The sequence below is a fragment of the Haliotis rubra genome, unplaced genomic scaffold, assembly GCF_003918875.1.
Source record: "Haliotis rubra isolate DU_JTF1 unplaced genomic scaffold, ASM391887v1 Scf86, whole genome shotgun sequence".
Taxonomy (NCBI): domain Eukaryota; kingdom Metazoa; phylum Mollusca; class Gastropoda; order Lepetellida; family Haliotidae; genus Haliotis; species Haliotis rubra.
Window position 1 is genome coordinate 1,790,067 of NW_025767590.1, and position 22,021 is coordinate 1,812,087.

General features: G+C 37.5%; 1 protein-coding gene across 6 annotated transcripts in view; it reads right to left on the reverse strand.

Moving 5' to 3' along the window:
- Window positions 1-22,021, reverse strand: part of LOC124262868 (glutamate receptor ionotropic, kainate 2-like) — an 86,646-nt gene that overhangs the window by 32,907 nt on the left and 31,718 nt on the right. For all 6 annotated transcript variants that reach the window (XM_046697452.1, XM_046697449.1, XM_046697454.1 and 3 more), the window contains exon 2: window positions 3,835-3,965. In XM_046697452.1, the coding sequence (XP_046553408.1) occupies window positions 3,835-3,931 (97 nt within the window). In that variant the 5' untranslated portion in view covers window positions 3,932-3,965. The remainder of the gene's footprint in view (window positions 1-3,834; window positions 3,966-22,021) is intronic.

Genomic DNA, 22,021 nt, shown 5'->3' on the forward strand with positions numbered 1-22,021 from the left:
GTGTGTGTGTGTATAATTTTGATTGTATATATGTATATTCAGGGACTAAGCGCTAGTCTAGTGGGATGGGTGTAATGTCGCATCTGTTTCAAAAATATGATACTGACATATATCATACCTCTGTCGAAACGTATAAAAATCTATCAAATGTATCATGACTGTCACACATCATATTACACGGGTAAAATACCGTATCGAAATATATCATTTAACTGCAGCATTTATCCATGACATTAGCTTATGGCATAAATCATGTATACCATACCCCAATAACAAGTGTATGCAAAATAAATAACCGGGGATAAAGTGGGATCTTTTTATGCCAAAGCGCGGTTTGATCCGAAAGCTTAACATCAGTGAAACTGTCCCCGAGATATAAACAAATGACACAAAATTGTTGTTTGCGTTTTAAAAGCTTCAATCATTCTGCAAAACCCTGTTCAAGAATAAACAAAATTATAAGCAATGTATTTTCTCAGCGAATGACATGTGAGACACACTCGTGATGAATCCGCTATATGTTAAACAAAATCATATCGGTATAAAGTGGTGTCATATGGATGCCAGCATGGTATCACACGTTAAAAGGTGTGTCGAACCGTATCAAAACTGTAACAAAAGTGACAAATCTCACCATACTTTTGTCATCATACAGAACGTGTCAAATCATAACATATACCGTCAAATAGAATCACAAGTATGTCAAAACGTATTTTAACGATGTAAGATCGTACCAAATGTTGTCAATCGTATAATAATGGCGTCATCCAGTCACTCAACTATTCAACCGATCAATCACCATTCACAGAGGTACATAACATGTTACATATGATAGTAGCACAGGCAGCTTTAGAAAATTTCAACCCATTACCTATACACTTTGGAAATTTAGCACATTTTCAAAACTGAAAATATTTTTCAACACAATTTAAAAAAATAATTTTGCTTTTAAAATAACCCGCCTTTAATCACAAAAGCTCCGCACTCAAAGAAATAATGGAACTCACGTGTCAAATGGTATCACAATGCTATCAAATGTGTCAAATCTTATCATAAGGATGTCAAATCTTCACAAAATGTGTGAAATTGTATCATAAGGGTGTCAAATCTTTACAAAATGTGTCATATCATAAGGGTGTCAGATCCCTACAAAATGTGTCAAATCGTATCACAAGGGTGTCAAATCTTTACAAAATGTGTCAAATCGTATCGTTACAGTGTCTTTAAGAGACCACGAATATGTCAAAACGTATCATCAGGTGTCGAGAAAGTGAAAAATAACATAGATTGTCCAAAAGAAAATAGTAAACAATTAATTATGTTTAAAGCGGTTCAGAACTTAAGAAATTGTACTAAACAGGACTTCCCGTCTATGTTGATGCCCATAGTCTTAAACGTATATGCGTGTGCAGCAGTAGCTGATACAATATCAGGTCTAAATACAACATGCCCAACGCCTCCTCTTCTCCCAGGCGGAAACACTGTTGAATTGTGTTTCTGTTTTATAGCTGTGCAGTAATCCTTGGGAGTGGAATTATCTTTATACCCTTGTTTTTGAAAGCGCAAAATATACTTTGGGCATTTTAAAAGCTTTTTTAATAGTAAGCATGTGATCTTTGAACTTTTGGCAGACGAATTTTTTAAAGATTTGTTAACATCAGTACGTCATGTCGGGTGTTTTCTTTGAGGCCAGGGGCGGTGGGGTAGTCTAGTGGTTAAAGCGTTGGCTCGTCACGCCGAAGACCCGGGTTCGAATCCCCACATGGGTACAATGAGTGAAGCCCATTTCTGGTGTTTCCCGCCGTGATATTGCTGGAATATTGCTAAAAGCGGCGTAAAACCAAACTCAGTCAGTCCATCTTTGAGGCCAGACGTCATTTTGGATGTTTTGTTTGACACCAGTACGTCATTTATGAAGCTTTGTTAGACGTCGGTAATTGTTGTCCGAATTTTATAATGCTTTACAATAATAGTTACCTATATGTCTATCAGCTGAATTCCGTCATAGGTATTTGATAGAACACTGACACCTGGTGTTGAGCAATGCTTCACACGTCTAGGACGATCTATTGTCTACCTCTTATTCCACGGTCTTCTATTTGTTCGATTTCTGATTTGTTCCATGTGTCCCACATAGGTACAATGTTTGAATCCCTTTTCTGGTGTCCCCCGCCGGCATGTTGCTTGAATATTGCTAAAAGCGGCGTAAAACCCTACTCACTCACTCACTTTTCCATGAGTTGGTCGGCGATTTATATGTTACCCTTTGTTCCAAACAGTACTATAGTACTGCGTGCATGTGTCCAAAAGTAGAACACAGTATAGTAATTATATTGCCTTTAGCTCCATCTAATCAGAAATCAGCAGGCCAGTTATCGGAGACTGTGTGTACACGCCCTCATAATTACACTGCTCTTTTATTAAAGCATTATCACAGGGACTCGAAATTGAAAAATATGTCAATAATAATGAGTTGCTGCGTTAAGTGCAAACTTGAAACAATTGATTTTCCGTCGCACACAATACTTTCCGATTGCGCAACTATTGGCAAAATCCGTATGACAACGTGACAGATGTTTTCAACGTGACCAAACACATCCCTTCAGCGTTGCTGTGAGCTACCAACGACATTAATTTAACTTTTTATTAGGTTTGAAATTATAACGAATAAAACCATGAACAGCTTGGTAATATGATACTAATCGCCATCAGCATGTACCACAGGTTAGTCATCTGCCTTTCATGTCCAGAGCGCGTTGAGTTATTGGAATCGTTTTGATTAAACTGACAGTTGTAAGATCAGATCACGTCGCTTGTTCGAAATCGGAATCAACATGAAAAACGTATCTGCGCAATATGAAATGCATTTTTAGGATGCTGTGAGAAAGGTCTTAGAAACATCTGTTCCAAGTATGGCATTAACTTCTTGTCTTAGGATATGAACTGTCGGTCAAAACAGAGTATACATCTGAAAATGTGATTTGACCAAAATGTTACTTTATATCTGATGTAAGTAAAACGTTACTAGTTTTATGAAGAATAGTAGTCCTAGGGTTAATTTTATTCCGCTTTTATTTTTTGACTTTCCGCATGCCATTCCTATTTTTCTGAGACATATTACTACAATGTATATGATAATCAGTACTATCAGGGCACTCATATCCAGATACATAGCCACACCTGGACTGCCTATCGTACTTGTATCAATCGGGTTAGCATTGGTCTTCAGTAACCCGTGCTTGTCGTAAGAGTCGACTAACGGGATCGGGTGATGAAGCTCACTGACTTGGCTGACACATGTCATCGTATCCCAATTGTGTAGAACCATGTTCATGCTGTTGGTCACTGGATTGTTCGGTCCAAACTCGAATATTTACCGACCGCCGCCATATAGCTGGAATATTGCTGGTAGCGACGTCAGACAACAAACAATGCTAAGTGATTTAGGTATATGTTTAAAATTTAAAGTTTCAAACGCTTCCTAATCGTAGAAGCGAAGACACATACAAATGTTCTATATCTTCGATGAAAAGACATCCAACGTCCAGTAATGGGTGAGTGTCTGCAGTTGTTCCCAAGAACGGTCATAGCATTTCCATGCCCTGTGATGGGATTCGTAACAAGAACCTTCTGATCCGATATCGGACACCTTGTCCACATGACCAAAGAGGTTGACCACGTCACCAGACTGACAAGGAAGGGTATAACGTGGGATGACTCCACTATCTCCACCTCTTCTCAAATAAAAATATATACCCGAACAAGAACCAAAATGCCCAAATTCCTTGGGTGACAGCTGTTCTTGTGACTATATAAGCTGGCAGTGTTACCTACCTATATTAAGCGTGGCTGCGAACGCTCCATGGCCGATAAACCACACTGTGCAAATGACCAGGTGAGCTAAAACCACACCTCCTGCCATCTTGAGCATATCCTTGACCACTCACTCTATAGGACTGTCATTCCTGAAACAAAAAATCAACTAATTATGGCCGATATAAAAGAATTTTTTATCTACTTGAACATGAAATACTGCTGAAAGTAGATTGATCAGGTTTAAACATTCAAGGCATCAGTAAAACTTTCAAATGTTTTGTGGTAGAGAACACAGCAGATCAGTGCATTTTATTCTTGATATCATTCTATAATATAGTTGTAAATTGTATAACATTTCCTTGTTGGTTGTTGGTTTCACACCTAAATGTTTTGGAACAGACTTTTGGTTAATTTATTGATTTTCCAACTACTTCCACTGCTGTTGTATCACGTATTTCCATTGTTGTACTGCAATTGAATTTTGTGCTGCCGCTGTATTGTGTACTACCGTTTTAAATACTCCGCAGTGATTTGTATTGATTTGTTAATCTAGATAGTTTTCTAATGTATAATGTTATTGATAAAAGTATAACATTTAGTTATTGGTTCTTTTATGTATCGATTTCTAGGTTAACTTATTGTTTCAATTAGGAAGGGGACACGAAACAACTTTCACGACAAACGTTGGATCAGAACAACGACTGAGAGGCCACTTCGATCATGATATTTGTATAGGTACTATGCCATCAGCTATTAGTGCCAGAAGTGTCTCTGGGAGCGTGGGTCGTGATCCCAACAGCTGCACCACGGTCCCTAATCGCTGGGAAATATGTATAATGTTTAATCAAACGAGAGTTATTTAGCAAATCATTTACACATCTAACGGCTGATTACTAATCACTATGCTTACACTCCTTTGTTGGGCTACAAAGTGCTGTAATGGTAAAATAAGATGCTGCGCGGCTTTAGACAGCAAAGTATTGTGATGGAAAAGAGAAAGATACTGTGCAATTTTAAGCAACAATAACTTTATTCTTTTTTCTCTTTTATTTTATTAATTTACTTTGGAGGTTGGGAGTTGGGGAGGGGGTAGTGCGTGTTCAATTCGGATCATTTTCACTACTAATTTGATTTTAACGCCATGTGGAATCTGTTTCGACTGTAAATCGAAACGTCGACGCCACCGTTTTACTGTTAAGAAATTCTCTGAAGACGTATTTATTTTCATTAAATGACAGAGACATGCACATGGTCCACGAGAGCGAATTAGGATCCAATCTTTCAAGCAGGAAATAGTATTTTTCAGTATTTCCTGTGATAGATTTGATTAAGTGTTTGCCAATTGTTTTTCCTAAAGTCATACCACATACAGTTCAGTAATTCAGTTTTAAATTTATTTAACATGTGTTTTACGTACATGGAATGAGGTTATCAAAATGCCATCATGAGATAACATTGTACATATCAGTATCCATGGAACATGTACATTTCATTAGCCAGGATTCCACTAGTGTTCAAAGCAAGGGGCTAGCTGTCCATCAGCAGTACCAGTGAGTAGCCATCTGCATCACTTTGGCTATTCAGTTTCAGGAGCCATGAACCGTACTCTGGGCAATCAAAAACTATTTAAAGTTTTCAAGGGGGCATGAAAATGGGTGAAGGTGAGGTGAAATCGGGTTTAACGTCGTATTTGAGAATATTTCGCTCATATGACGACATGCATGCGTGTGTATGTGTGGCTGCTTGTACTAGCCCAGACTGAAGCTGGTTTTATATGGTGCTAGCTCACTGAGATACCATGCCGCAGTTAAGCATATACACCATACTCAGACACATTATACTGACTCCGAGCCGACCAGTCCTTATTGTACCCATTTATGCCGAGCGCCAGGCAGGGACCAACAAGTACCATATTTTAACGTCTTTTGGTATGACACAGTCAGGGATCGAACCCACGACCTTCCGCTCTCCGGGCGGACCATGAAAATAGGAGTGTGAGTACTAGGTTGGGGGGTGGGGTGGGGGTGCGATTCCTGATCTTGAACCATTCTCTACATACTGGGACATCAGTAACTTTGGAGTGTGTATGATAGATGTTATAGATGATAAGGTTGTCTTTCACGACAAAGGCGTTGTTTACTAGTGAAAAAGTTGAGTCGATTCTATTTAAGTTTCTCAGAAGATATCAGTATTTCCCACTTACCAAGATTAGACAGAAACGGAATGAACACTTAATCCAAGAACTCTTGTGTGTACTGCGTGAGTGAGTGAGTGAGTGAGTGAGTTATATCAGCATCTGATGTGGAAGGAAAGCCCTATGCGATGCAGTTCTGAGACTGAGCACGGATAAGATGCTGACAAGCCAAGTAACACATATCAGGTCTGACCGGGATTCAAACCTACGATCATATGTTTCTGGCATGTCTAAGGGACGCAACTCATCACATTAAATTACGACTCCCTGGACAGCTGAGGCTCCATGGTTCCTGCAACTGCACATTTGCTGTAAAGCATGGTAAAAGAGATACACTCAGTGTAAACCAGACTGCACCATTTTATTGATTGTTTCAATATCATATAACCTACTTTCATTATACTTTGTTTGTTTTATGTTCTTTTATACACCACGACGCATGTAAAATATTAAGCATGTTTGACAACTACGGATGCGACCTGTTGCAGTGGCAACTAGTTGTGAGATCCATGGTGACACACGCTCGAGTCCGGAGCCAGCAGTGAGTTTTTATAATAGAGTTAATAAATGTATTAGATTCTCGGCGCTATATCCTGAATCAGTGTGTTAGATATTCGACGCTGTATGCTTCTCAAACCTAACGAAGAATATCAGCATGTGGAATTACGTACTTGAAACCTGTAACCTAGTTAGTTTTTTCCAATTATATGACAGCTCTTACTCATGTCTCATGTTCAACACATATTTTATTAGGCTAAAAGAATGTATTATTAAAAGAGAGTTTCCAAGTAAAAAACTAGTGTATGTCGAATTAAAGAATCACCAAATGTATTTCTCATATACAACAATGTTGAAAGCCCCACCTGTCCAATTCCTTATTTATTCAACAATTCCAATGTTTCCAGAAATTCTACTACATTTTGTGCCACTATGAGAACAATAACGGCTTTGTTGGTAGGTTGTGGATGAGGAACTTCTGCGTGTTTTGCACCGCGTTTATCTATACTACCCATCAAAAGTTTAGACTCACTTAAAGCGATCACTATATGTTATGCATATATGTATGGTTACATCGAAGATGAATTTCTCCACTAACTTTGGGGAACCAACTGCAAACTGTATGCTGATGAATTGCACGAGGATCATGCATTAAATTGCATTAAAAGCATGTGCAAATATCGTGCATGTGAACAGCTGTGTTGTGGTGTAAAATCTTGTAAACATTCGCCAATTTTCACTCACTTTCATCATTTTTTTAACCCATGACAATAATCTTTTCAACGTTACGAATTTGTTTTACAATACATCTGTTCATGTGTAAACAGTACCTTTAAACAGTATGGAAACATTTGCAAAATCTAGTTTAGAAGAGTTGACTTAAGTAAGTGGCTACATTTACACTAGTGAGTCTAAACGTTTGATGGGGAGTATATATTCAAGGAACGCAGTCCCAAAGTCAAGGTTGAACGCAATTCAAGGTAAAACTGAATACATAATTCCCGACTTATTCAGCTGTTACAACATGTGTGGTAACGTGAAGTATGTGCGTCAGATCAAATTTTTCCTATGTATTTGACTCCATAAAGACCTAGGGTAGAATTGGTCTTTAAGCACATCATGCTTGTAATAAGAGGCAGCTAACGTGATCGGGTGATCAGGTTCGCTGACTTTGTATCTTAATTGCGTAGATCAATGTTCGTGATGTGAATCACTGGATTGTCTGGTTCAGACTCGATTATTTACAGACCGCCGACAATGGAAAATTGCTGAGCGCGGTGTTTAACAAACAAATAATCCTAGTATACATTTGTATATGTAACGTTTCTTACATCTATCACAAATATTCAAACGCCAGTATCCATAAACTCTTTGTTTCATATTTCTATGTCAGCCTGTCTAGACGTTATATCTACTACATTTACACATACAGTAAGCTATAAATAGTATATACTCATGCCAATAATGGTTGTCACCCTCCCACCCCAACCCCACACACCTCACACCCCCATCCCACACCCCTCTCCAATTAAAAGAATTGAAGGGGATGACAACCATTATTGGCATGAGTATAGTAACTGTTGCTATTTTTATCATTAAATATTGCTATACTAAATGCATCAGGTTCATGTATAATATGGAACCCCGGCTGCTGCAGCCAATCTTGGTCACCAGGTATATGTACATTGGGAAGGTAATGCTTTCGTGGAGGTATTCCAGCACGCACTATGTCTTCTGATATACTAGCCTCTAGCCTCATTTCAGCAATGGTACAATGTTGTCACACAATATTGGAACTGTTGCTGTCAGGTTTCAGATCGAGATATGGGCATGTAAAGATTGACTAAATATAGGCAGTGGCTGCATCATTATGGCCGAGAGCTTCTTCCTTGTTCATGCTAGAATCATTCTGTCGTGGTTTCCATGTTGTTGTGACATCGTCTACATGGTAACTGCCAATTTCATGTGTCGTTAAAAAGTCACTCTACCACTCGTCATTATCAATTATCACTTTCCTGGATTTAAGATTTTACAAATCTGACACTTTGTTATCCCTTTTCTTTTGAAAACCTGCAATTAATATTCTCAGTATACTTTCCACAGGTTTTGGCGAATATATGGACAACGATATTTTGCGTTGACAATAACCGATGCGTGTAACACAAACGACGTTTTTTGCGATTTTTCTCACACAAAAGTCACCTTTCTGGTGATAATTCATTTTTTAGATTTCAATAGTGTAAATGTTTAAAGAAATATTTCACACATATAATGAAAACCATGATGTATCAGGAATGGATGGAATGGCCAGGTGTAGTCAGTAGACGAAGAAGAGTACCACTACTTGTTCCACGCGTTATATCATCATGGGAATCGTCTAAAATGACAGCTGTGTTGACAAAAACAACAACTAAACTATCAAAACTGGACTCTCACTTACAACACAATTTATAACAATAAGCTAATATTCCATTTTCTAACTGATTATTAGCAAAAAAGTGTGAACAGTTCGGCTATAACTTCTGTATGTAACTTACCTTCTCACATGAATATATGATACTTGAAGAAGATGAAGCAGTACCCATGTTCATAGTAATGAATAAAACAGTTCTATACATACAGCACTTATGGTACCGTTTACTCTCCGATATAAGTGTCTATAGACTATGGTGTACCAATCACAAACGCACAAACTTACCCACGGAACTGTAATATTTACAGATTGTTATAAAATAGCAACACTTACGTTCAGTTCCAGAGAAACGTCACAGTTTACGAGTAGCAAGAGTGTCTCATAGTAGTTTGCGTATTACGATAAACACAATGCAGAGCGATGCTTCAACGCAACTACGAGCAGTACATCCAGGAATGGCAAATACTAGCCCACTCCATCCACTGAAGATACCTTGGACTCCCGGAGGAAATGAAGCCTTGGTAGAAATGTACATGCACGAATCATACTTGCCCTGTAGAAGCCACACAAGCATAAAATATGGCAAATTCAAAAGGGACTAATATTAACATATCTGCAACGTTTACGAATGTCAAAGGTTCCTATTTATTTGCTCTGGGTCGTGAAAATCATGAAGTATTTGGACGGGAATGCAAATGTTGATACATATTTCAAGCTGTCAAATCGTTCTGCTATCGTTTACCGAAGGGAAGCCGACCACTCAGTGCCCCTATCACTGAAATGATGCTTGACACGGAAAGGGTAAATACTGCCCTAATTGAACGGACGCCTTTGCTATCCATTAATTCAAGGCACGGGTTTATCGTGCAGCAAACAATCACCCATGGTTCCATTTTGCTGAAATCACAGCATGGATAAATGAAACTAAAGAAGGGCCTTCTGAGTCATGCTTCATACCAATACACACCGGTATTTGGGTACACTACAAAACAAATCAGAACCTTCAAAGCCAGCAATTCTTTATTGACCGTTTTGATGGTTCATTTGAAAACCACAACGCATCACTTATTGTTACCAGACACAACACATCATCAAGATGCCATTTCCCCAAATCGTAGTACAATGTACAGGCGGTTACTAGAAAATGATGCTGATGATAGGTCCTCCCTGACCAGTCAATATTCAGTCCTTCGGGATCAACATCATAAAGATATACAATGTCAAATATTATAACATTGGTATAAAATATTATAGGAACCTATATTCAGATTTCCGCATCTTGTAACATATTCCCATGCGTTTAAAGGTCTCAAAGCTCATTATCTAATATATGTACAAATTCGCCAAAGCTAGGTTCAATAGCAATACATCATACAGACTAACAAAAACCAGGATTCAGCAAGTAATTGGTATAATTCTAATCAATGTATCCCTATGGCATTATAGTTTCGGTTTCTTACTCTTTAAGCTATTTAAAACCTTCTGAGCTATTTAAAACCAGATATATCAATAGCTTAATAATGTTTCACCAAATGCTATTTGATACGGTTGAACAAATACACGACGTTAAACACGTAAGCATGTAGTCTTACCTTACTGCCATGTTCTTTAAACTATATGTGACACTAACATTTATATAGCATATGACTAGTAACAGTACTCATTTGACATTCAATTCTGTCATTAAGTAAAATCATGTACATTAAGTGAGAGCAGATTTCGCGCACCTGCTCCAACACCAATTAAGGAAAAAACATATTTGCTTACATAGCAGCTGGGAATATACTCACTCCTACATTAAAATACTCGGAAACTGATATTAAATGTAACTGAGAAAATATTGTAATTTGTTTGGGATAAATTCGTTCCAAGCTTAATACACAAGTTCCTGCCAACAGCTTGACTCAAACACTCAATTGTATGTATGTTGAATCATGTCGGTCACGGGTGTATGATAACACAAGAGAAGAGATAGGAACTCCAAAAGCAAGGCCTCTCAATTTCACAGTTTGACACTTTCAGTTGTAAGAACACATAATGAGACCAGTGACATTTGTGTGCTATGCTGTCACAAGAAACAGACAGGCCTCAAAGCACTTTGCCTCAAAGCACACCACAAATAACACTTGAGTCTAATGACTTAACATCGCGCGTTATTTTACAAAACGACAAAACTTTGGAATCTGACCAAACCATGAACAACGTTCATTTTCAAAGCACAAACCAATCCACAGCAATTCCAAGCAATTCCAGAGAAAATATGAAAGTTATCACACAGTAACTCCAAGTAATACAAAGCTACCAAAAGCAACCCAGGGTAACCCTCACCAATTCCACGGCTATCCAAACCGGTGAAGATCCGCGTTACAATTGATCTTCAGTTACCCATGCTTGTCGTAAGAGGCGACTAACGGGATCGGGTGGTCAGGCTCGCTGACATGGTTGGCACATGCCATTGTATCCCATTTGTGTAGATCGATGGTCATGCTGTTGATCACTGGATTGTCTGGTCCAGACTCGATTATTTACAGACCGCCACAATACAGATGAAATACTACCGAGTGCGGCAGTGAACAACCACCCAACCACCCAAGGCAATACAATGAGATCTGGCTCAACACAAAGCAACCCAAAGAAATCCAAAGCTATCCAAAGGACATATGTAAGTAAGTAAGTAAGTAATAAATATTTTGGAATTGGCTGTTTCTCCACAAATGAAACTTTGAATGAACCTCCAGTTTGAGATAAGCGAGGGTTCGAGAAAACAAGATTGTGAGTTCATGGCCCAAAGCGTTCGTGAGAATGTTATTTGTTATATTTCATTCACATACAAGAGTATTGTTTCAATGTGAGGGGAAAGACAGATACGTCGGTTTTAGATTTTTAGTGAAACCAACGAACACGTGTTGCAGTCAATGGAAGACACGTTGTCCGAGACATGTATACTATGATATGTTTAACAGAGCGAGGTACAGAATGTAGTGAATGCTCAACCTTCTGTGTGTAATACGACGCCATAAGTTGCCATCCACATGGTCGGCAATATTAGACTGAATGTAGGATAACGGGGTACAATAATAGTTATATACACTGGCAAATTCATTATGGTCTGAAGAGGGTTACTATAACAACGCATGGTCCACGCCTGGAAATCCCATTTCCGGTATGATGACTAACACATTGCGTTCTTTCTTCTTTTGATTTGCAGGGGTCCGGGAACTGGTTTCTGTTCTAAGCAGCTACATTATTTACTGGTCAAGACTAAAACAATACCCGTATATCCGTTATTGTGTCTGACCATCTCGTGCGTCAAACAACGGTGTTTGTAGATACAAACTCAGAACGTGTTTGTTATTTCTGTTAGGAACAGATAGTTTAAGAGTCATGTATAATAAGGTCAAAGCGTGCGTCCAAGTTGGTAGTAACAGGTCGGATATATTCAAAACTTCACATGGCGTCAGACAGGGGTGTATGGTAAGTCCGGTATTGTTTATATTTTTTATAATGAGTTAGTAGAGGAAATGCAAAATAGTGGTATAAGGGGTATATTTGTCAAATAGGAACTGGACAACATTTCACTGCTGCTCTTTGCCGATGATGTCACTTTGGTAGATGATTCTGTCGTAGGGCTGCAACGAAAATTAGATTTCCTACATAAATTCTGTTTGAAATGGGGTTTGGAGGTGAATTTAGATAAGTCTCAAATAATTGCCCTTAGAAATGGTTGTTATCTTAGAACTACAGAGAAATAGTTCTATGATGGTCAGGAAATTACAGTTGTCTGCTATTATAGGTATTTGGGTGTCATATTTTCCTCAAGGCTAGTGTGGTCCAAAGCTTGTGAAACTCGTTAAGAGCAATGAAAGCGAGCTTTCCTGTCAAACAGATGTTGATAAAGTATGACGCACCTCATGAAATGGCTAAGAACACATTTGACACGAAAATAGCACCTATTTTGCTCTGTGGCGCCGAAATTTGGTGATATACATATAGAGCAGATACTAAAAAGCTTCAGGGCTTGTTCTTCAAGAAGTATTTAGGTTTAGAAAAAATTGTGTCTACAAAAGCTGTGTTAGGGGAGTTGGGCAGATATCAAATGTCTGTTAATTATTTTAGTCGTTGTATCAGTTACTGGTGTAGACTGGTGAGAATGAGTAGCCATAGGTATCCTCGAGCTTGTTATGAAATGCTTAAAGTCTTTGATGAAAATGGAAATGTCAACTGGGTCTCTCATGTTCGTTCACTATTGTTTAAATTTAAATTCTCTTTTGTGTGGATTACACAAGACTTTGGCGACGTAGATGTGTTTATGGCAACGTTTAAGCAACGCTGCAAGGATATTTGTTTCCAAACCTGGAGCAGTGATATTGGTAGTAGTTCCTTCTTAAAGTTTATTCATCGTACAAGTCAGTTTTGGAAACAGAAGTGTATACAGCTGCGTTGTACACTAATAGAGTCTTGAGGCGCATTTTATGTAAATTCCGTTGTTTATCGCACAAATTGGGTGTCCAACAGTTGCGTTTCAATAAAGACAATATAGACGATACTATAGCAATATGTAGCAAGTGTCATTTAGATGTCGTAGAAGATGAATACCACTTTCTATCAGTATGACCTTACTACCATACAAGTAGGATGCAGTTTATTCCTGGGTATTATCATATAAATCCATCTGTATTTAAGTTTAAGCAGTTGTTATGCACAAAAAATAAGAATGTTACTAAAAGCCTAGCTATCTGAAAAACCTACCTGTCTGACAGCTATATATTGATGCATTATATTTATGTATATGTATTGTATGCGCACAAACAACATACAAACGTATTTTGTACTCTGGGCCATGAGGACATTATGCAAAATAAACTCTCTCTCAGATAGTTTCAGTTAACGAGACTTTTTGATCGTAGAAGAGAACCTCCCTCTATCTCCCTCGTGAATATCTACACAACTGCATATCCTGACATGTTCTAATTACATTGCCCAAGGAATAATCAAAATTACAAATCAAAGTTGTAGCTCACCTTGACCCTTGTGCACCCTCCTGGTACAGCACCAGGGGTTTCTACCAGACGTATGCCCACTTATGGAACTTATCGTACTGTCGATGTACTTCGGGCCACGGTCCTGTCCTACAGATTACACGTTTGTCTGTCTGGGTTATGGCAGTGAGCCCTATCGCATTCAATGTTAACAGATTTACATACGGGCGTTAACTATATATACATTTTATCATCTCATTCTGCGTAATTGAAAGAATGAAAAGATCGGTTACAAAATACAAATCCTTGTTGTATTCGCTGTAAACTGATGGTTTCTATGTTGTTTACAATTAAAGAATCTAGTGTCTGCAATAATGCTACAGTGGAAGCTGTCTAAACCGGCATTGGTCGGGACTGAGGAAATACTCCGGTTTAGGCAGCATGCCAGATTGTAGAGCTGACACAGTTACCTACAACTAGAACTGGACCAGCTTTGTCACTCTCATATACATTGTTGTATCACGTGGTTCTCTCAACTACTGCACACACTGACAATAGAACATGTCAATCACTAGTTACATGTACGAGTATACCTATACTGAACTAAGATTAAATTATCGGCAACCATGTTGTTGTAACGCAGGATTAACTAGTGACAATACACATTCGGCCAGCTTATCGTCACGTGCCGGGTTAGACAGCGCTTATTATGCATATGTATATTGTTTTTCTACGAGACGGGTGTTTAACATAATCCAATCATCAGTATTCCATGTCGTGTGAGCGGCGTTGGTGGTTGACGTTTTGGTAAATAAAACAACAAATCTTTCACACCTGCGTTACGTAATGATAGCAGGGGATGTTTACAGTCAACAAAAGCAGACTTTCATACACAGTCGCCAGACACCTGGAATTTGGAAAGTCCCGACCCGAATCACCACTGGCGAACTAGAGCAGATTACAAATCTGTCGGAACAAAACAAGAGTTATGAATTTTAATCGGGCAGTCATGATTAATTTACCGTACAATAATACCAACAGAAAACCTGATTTCACAGCACTTGGAATTAATGATTGAATGCTATTCAGGAGGAGGCTGTGGTGAATGCCGACGATAGCTTATTATAACAGGCAGTCTCGCCGTGCCGAGTTGGACGCAAGGTCGTTGAATACACTCGATGCTAAAAAATCAGTCCTTTCATTATACATGGCTGCATTACGTTTAATTGCAGCTTTAAAACTTAAGTAAACACATTAACTCACAAGAGTAATTATATCGTTAAGCCATGTGACTGTCAGCAAAGCACATGCACTGTCCATCATATAGAAGGGCATGACTCACGAGTCTAGTCTCTCTGCCAGACTTTAGATAATAAATTTAAAAACCTCAAGTATAGGATGCTGGGTAAGGTATAGACTGCATCAGTTCATAGTCCACAACTTTTTATTATTTTGTTTTTGCTCGTTAGGTATCTATTTTTTGAGATTTTCTGAACCAAGTCATTCTAACGTAATTCTCGAAAACGTAATGCAATATCAAATCCCCACGAATTATAAATGTGAAAATAATGGCCTTGTGTTTTGACATCAGAAGAATTACATTTGTATTACAATCTTCCCCTGTGGAATCAATCGCCTGTCTAGATTCAAGCTGATGGATAAGCATGGCAATAGGACCAGCTGTCTGTTGTATCTGCAGAAGATGGCAGCCAATAACGCCACAAGACCCTCCTGGGTGAGACTCTGGGACACCGCCATCACTTGACTACCCCGGCACGACCCTGGCTTGTCTGCACACCGACCTACAGAGCAGGGCATAAAGCGTTGGCGTTGGCGGTTGCTGTTACATGTTGATATGGAAACCACCCTGCGGTGGTGGATATTGTTAATGAGAGAGGAAGGGAGATGTAACAGGTTGTGTAACTGGAAACAGTGGTAAAGAGTCAGTGAGTGAGTTGGTTTTACGCCGCTCTTAGCAATATTCCAGCAATATCACGGCGGGGGACACGAGCAATAGGCTTCACACATTGTACCCATGTGGGGAATCGAACCCGGGTCTTCGGCTTCAAACCAACGCTTTAACCACTACTCTACCCCGCCGGCCCCAGAGGTGAAGAGTATGAGTCATTAAAATATGATAAGATAAACTAAGGCTTTATTATCCCAACTGCTAAAATGATCAGCACTAAAATATGAATAACAGAGAATATTCGACATTAAAATATTAAATAAGAAAATAGGCACTAACCAATATAACCACAGATGAATAATTATACTCAGGTGTAACAACTATATGACATTGATTCATTTATGAACACATCCAGTTTAGTTCTTTGTCCATAAAATATCCGCGATGCAGAGTCTCGGTCAAATGTATGACAAAATTCAAGATGTTTTTATTTAGGCGTATATACAAAAAAGAGAAAATGATAAAAATGGTTTTGAACGATTTGTATGACATTCACGCCCGAAAGAATGTTTTGTTGGATAATTGAGACTGGTTATTTCTTTTCAGTAACGTTCCGTATTTGTAAGGACAACACATTACCTGCGCATGCGCCGCAATGTAAGTCGTGTGTATTTCCCAACATGAATCTCTCTGCAGATATTAAGTGATAACAGATATAAACGGAGGTGCAGTTGCGAATGAGAAACACTGAAGATGTTTTCATGTAATGTTAGTAGCTAACTTCTGTCTAACTTGAGATGTAGCTTCGTCGATGCTTCTCTGTGTTCTTATCGTTTTGTTCTTCTAAAGGTTATTTCTCAAATATCAATACAATTCTCAAAATGGATTATTTCAAACGTGTAATTTGAATAAATGCCATGGACTATTCTTTTGAAATTAGATGGAATAGTTCTTCACATAGTTTTTTAGCTGTGTCTTCGTTGTGTTTAGTTCCTGGCATTCAAAGCTGAAGAATATCAACAACGCAGAAAATGATGCACTTATTACAACACACGGTAGTCATGCCATCTTAATTTATACACTGACCTTGTTAACAATAAGTAAACATATACAAGGGACTCAGATGTATGGGATTAAACTATGGTGTTCAGGCAAGTTGTTTCGCAAATGGTCGATTCTCTTTGCTGACAATCCCGAGCATGACATGGTTCCTTTTGTCTGCCCGCCGTGATATTGCTGGAATATTGCTAAAAGCGGCGTAAAACCATACTAACTCACCCACTCCACTTGTCTGCATACCACTGGAGTTCACTGTGTTGTGTGGTTTTATCCAATGTGAAACTTTCTCATGTAAATAGTATATATTTCCTCATTATTACAGTATTCAGATCCGCTTTGATGACCCATGCATATACATGTATTTCATGATCTCACTTGTTACTAGTCAAATTACCTTTAAAACCCCTTAGCTTTCCAAAGTCACCCAAGCAATAAATACGTTTATCATCATCAACAACAACAACAACAACTTTTGCAGCAAACAAAACCACAAACATTAATGTCGCACCAAGGTCACAGCTTAGTATGGAATACTGTAAGGGGCATTCTCGCGATCTCGCATTCTCGCGATCTCGACCTTTGGAAACAAGGTTAAAATGCTAAAAGTGCGAGAATGCGAGATCGCGAGAACGCGAACTTTGGCAAAATCTCGCGTTCTCGCGATCTCGCATTCTCGTGTTTTTGGTACATAGCACTTTTTGTCAAAAGTCGACAACGCGAGAATGCGACATTTGTACATGCTGTCAAATCTCGCAATCTCGCAATCTCGACTTGTCAAATAAGGCCACAAAAAAACGAAATCGCGAGAACGCGAGAATGCGACATTTCATTTTCTCGCGTTCTCGCGATCTCGCGATTTCGTGTTTTGTCGAGCTCGTGATCGCGAGAATGCGAGATCGCGAGAATGTCCAATACAGCATTCCATAGCTATGACATTTTAACAGTGAAAACAAAAAATATGAGATGTCACACGAGGACGAGGCACACCTTCATCACTCCCATATTTTTAGGTTGTATTTACAAACTGTTCCAAAATCCTTTTACTACTCATAAGATCTTATGAATTACGTTTTGTGAATATACAATTCAACACAGTTATGAAAAAATGACATTACTAGATAGTTCAGCTATTTCGTTTGTATTATAGCGACAACAAATTGCCTCTTGGCGTGGTATATTTCCCTATATCCCCACGCCTATTGGTAATATATGGTTACTGGATCTTACTTTAATATTGGGGATATTAAGTCCTGGGGATAGTGACAGCAGATATCTTCTAATTGTACGCTATGTTTGAATATTCGGTGGAATGCTAACTTGGGAAGGTTTTGCTCTAAAGTAACATGTGCTTCTCTGGCAACATTTATCAAAGATACATGGTTTAGTTACACTTTGTGATGACTTTATGATTGGTACAACTTGTTGCTGTGTCCATGTGCAGCTTTGGTCTAATCCAGCAAATAAACTTGTGGCAGATTCAAGTCAGCTCTGTTAACAGTATTATGCATAACTGTACACAATTCCCTTGGTCTATTGCATATGATCTCAGACCAACATATCAAGAATCCTTGTTTAATTATGTGAGAGATGGGAATTCATCACAGATCACAGTGAGGAGTACTTTTTTAAATCTTAAGTATATATTTTGAAAAGTCTACGTGCACCTTTCCTGTCATATCTAGTTCACTAAGTTATTAATATTACAATACTATTTACATGTATTCCTTGCTGGGCATTAATAAAGATTGCTTGTTTTACTCCGACTTGGGTCCACCTTACATTCGTCTTGCCAAATGATATTTCTTTCGAGCCGTTTCACAAATCTTCCAAACCATGGCTTATTTCCAGGTTTATGTTCGTTGATTTGACTCAAGTAGTGTCCACCTGAGTTACATCTACTTATAAAGTCTAATTTCTTCTCAGGTTTTCCACTTTCTTTTACTAGACTTCCAGCCATACATTTCCTCAGTGACGGTCACCACAGAGCATGTGGGGAGACCACAGTGTAATCTGAATATAAGTTACAAAGGTCTGTCACATGGACATCAGTGATAACATTAAACACACCTTTTGAACACAAGATAAGCTACTGTGCTAACATTGTTGCGGGTAAGCTTACTCACAAAACTACCTTGTCCATATGTTCGAGTACATTTAACACATCTAAACGTTTTCACAATTCAATTAATTTTAATAAGATCTATTTGTATACGCCAAAGCCGTCTCCAGGTTAATGAATGCTGGGGTGTAGATACATGTGTACATGTGAGAACAACAAGGTAATAAGAAAGCTGAAGTGGAAACTTGACATGGGAATCTAACAGTTACTCAGCACTGACTGCTTACAGCAATGGACGAATGGAAGTCAGGCGTGAGATTAGTTCTGCAATGTAATGGATAAAAGTTATTCAAGGGTTAATAAGAAATAGAAGCAGGTTGGATTAATACACTTGATGCACGGGTTAATTACTAGGCAAGATAGATGGTGGCTCAGGTTAATTAATGGGCAAGATAGATGGTGAATAATTATGAATAATTTGACAATACGACTTTGAATAAGTTGACCTGTTTCCATGATTTGAAATTCAAGTGAGTCTCATCATTCCACCTTCCGTGATACAAGGCCTTAAATTCGGTAACGGTCTCTGTCCCCGGTGTAATCGCAGCTCCGTGCTCGAATGCCTTGCAGCTAAGCACTTATATTCACTGGAGCATGAAGCGGGGACGGGTCACTAACAGCCCCTTCCTCTCATAGAGACTCACCGATCTTACAACACCCGTTGGTTTGCTTATGTTCCAGAATGAACGAGGGCTCACTGTAATGAACTACGTGCTAAGTAATCAGAGCTCAGATACCAGTAAGAGTTTATGTTATCAACGTCTATGTCGTCTTTCGTCTTTCTCAGCTTCATAAACTGCAATATATTGCCGATGTGAAGTTAAATATTAACTCACTCACTCATAAACTGCATATTATTAGTAATTCATGATATAGAATATATCCAGGACTTAAACCATTTGATATAACATTACCTCATTTTGTTTTAAAAAAAGTTAGTTTTGTCATCTTGTATTATTTTGTAAGATGCCTTCGTGAAGGTAACTTGTACCGGAAGGTATTGACATAAGCCCTCTTTGTCTCTCTACTGATCCACCATCGGGTTCATCAAATAAATATAGGTTTAAATCACAAGCGTTATGTTTACGTAAGTCTATCATCTGTAGGTACTATACATGTGTCTTACAGTTAGGTGTTTGTTAAGGACGTTATAAAAATATCTCTGTTGAAAGTAGAACATTGAGAAACATTTCCACATAAAGCTTAGATCCATGTAATATATTCTGCGAAGATTTGATGACTGAAAAGCAATGGTACTACAACAAAAGGGTGTATCGTTTCTGTGTAAACTAGGATGCAATGCAAGAGCAAAGGGTTCAGTCAACACATTCCAACCAAGGGTCATCACTTTAAAAACGATAACTTTACACAAGGCACTAAGTAGTCCTCATCGCACAGCCATGCTCATCCCCCATAAGAAGCATTTGTTACAGTCTTTGGCAATGTTACTATATATATCTCATCTTATGATATATATCAACATAAATAACAAGTCTGAAAATACACTTACATGCCTGAACATATATTTACATGTCTGAACACATATTTACATGTCTGAACTTACATGTCTGAACATATATATATGTACATGTCTGAACATATATATATTTACATGACTGAACACATATTTACATGTCTGAACATATATATATTTACATGTCTGATCACATACTTACATGTCTGAACATATATATATTTACATGTCTGAACACATATCTACATGTCTGAACATATATATATATATTTACATGTCTGAACACATATTTACATGTCTGAACATATATATATATATATTTACATGTCTGAACACATACATGTCTGACATGTCATGTCTGAACATATATATATATTACATGTCTGAACACATATTATACATGTCTGAACATATATATATACATATGAACATATATTTATTATGTCTGAACATATATATATGTCTGAACATGTTTACATGTCTGAACATATATATATTTACATGACTGAACACATATTTCCATGTCTGAACATATATATATTTACATTTCTGAACACATATTTACATGTCTGAACATATATATATTTACATGTCTCATCACATACTTACATGTCTGAACATATATATATGTACATGTCTGAACACATATTTACATGTCTGAACATATATATATATATACATGTCTGAACACATATTTACATGTCTGAACATATATATATATATATTTACATGTCTGAACACATATTTACATGTCTGAACAACACATATTTATATATATTTTACATGTCTGAACACATATTTACATGTCTGAACATATATATATATATACATGTCTGAACACATATTTACATGTCTGAACATATATATATTTACATGTCTGAACACATATTTACATGTCTGAACATATATATATTTACATGTCTGAACACATATTTACATGTCTGAACATATATATATTTACATGTCTGAACACATATTTACATGTCTGAACATATATATATATATATTTACATGTCTGAACACATATTTATGTCTGATATTTACATGTCTGAACACATATTTACATGTCTGAACATATATATTTACATGTCTGATATATATATATATACATGTCTGAACACATATTTACATGTCTGAACATATATATATTATATTTACATGTCTCTGATCACATATATTACATGTCTGAACATATATATATATATATTTACATGACTGAACACATATTTCCATGTCTGAACATATATATATTTACATGTATTTACATGTCTGAACATATATATATTACATGTCTGAACATATATATATATTATGTCATGTCTGAACATATATATATATATTTACACATATTTACATGTCTGAACATATATATATATGTTTGCATGTCTGAACACATATATATTTACATGTCTGACATGTCTGAACATATTTTCATATATATATATTTACATGTCTGAACACATATTTACATGTCTGAACATATATATATTTACATATATTTACATGTCTGAACATATATATATATTACATGTCTGAACACATACATGTTATACAGAACAC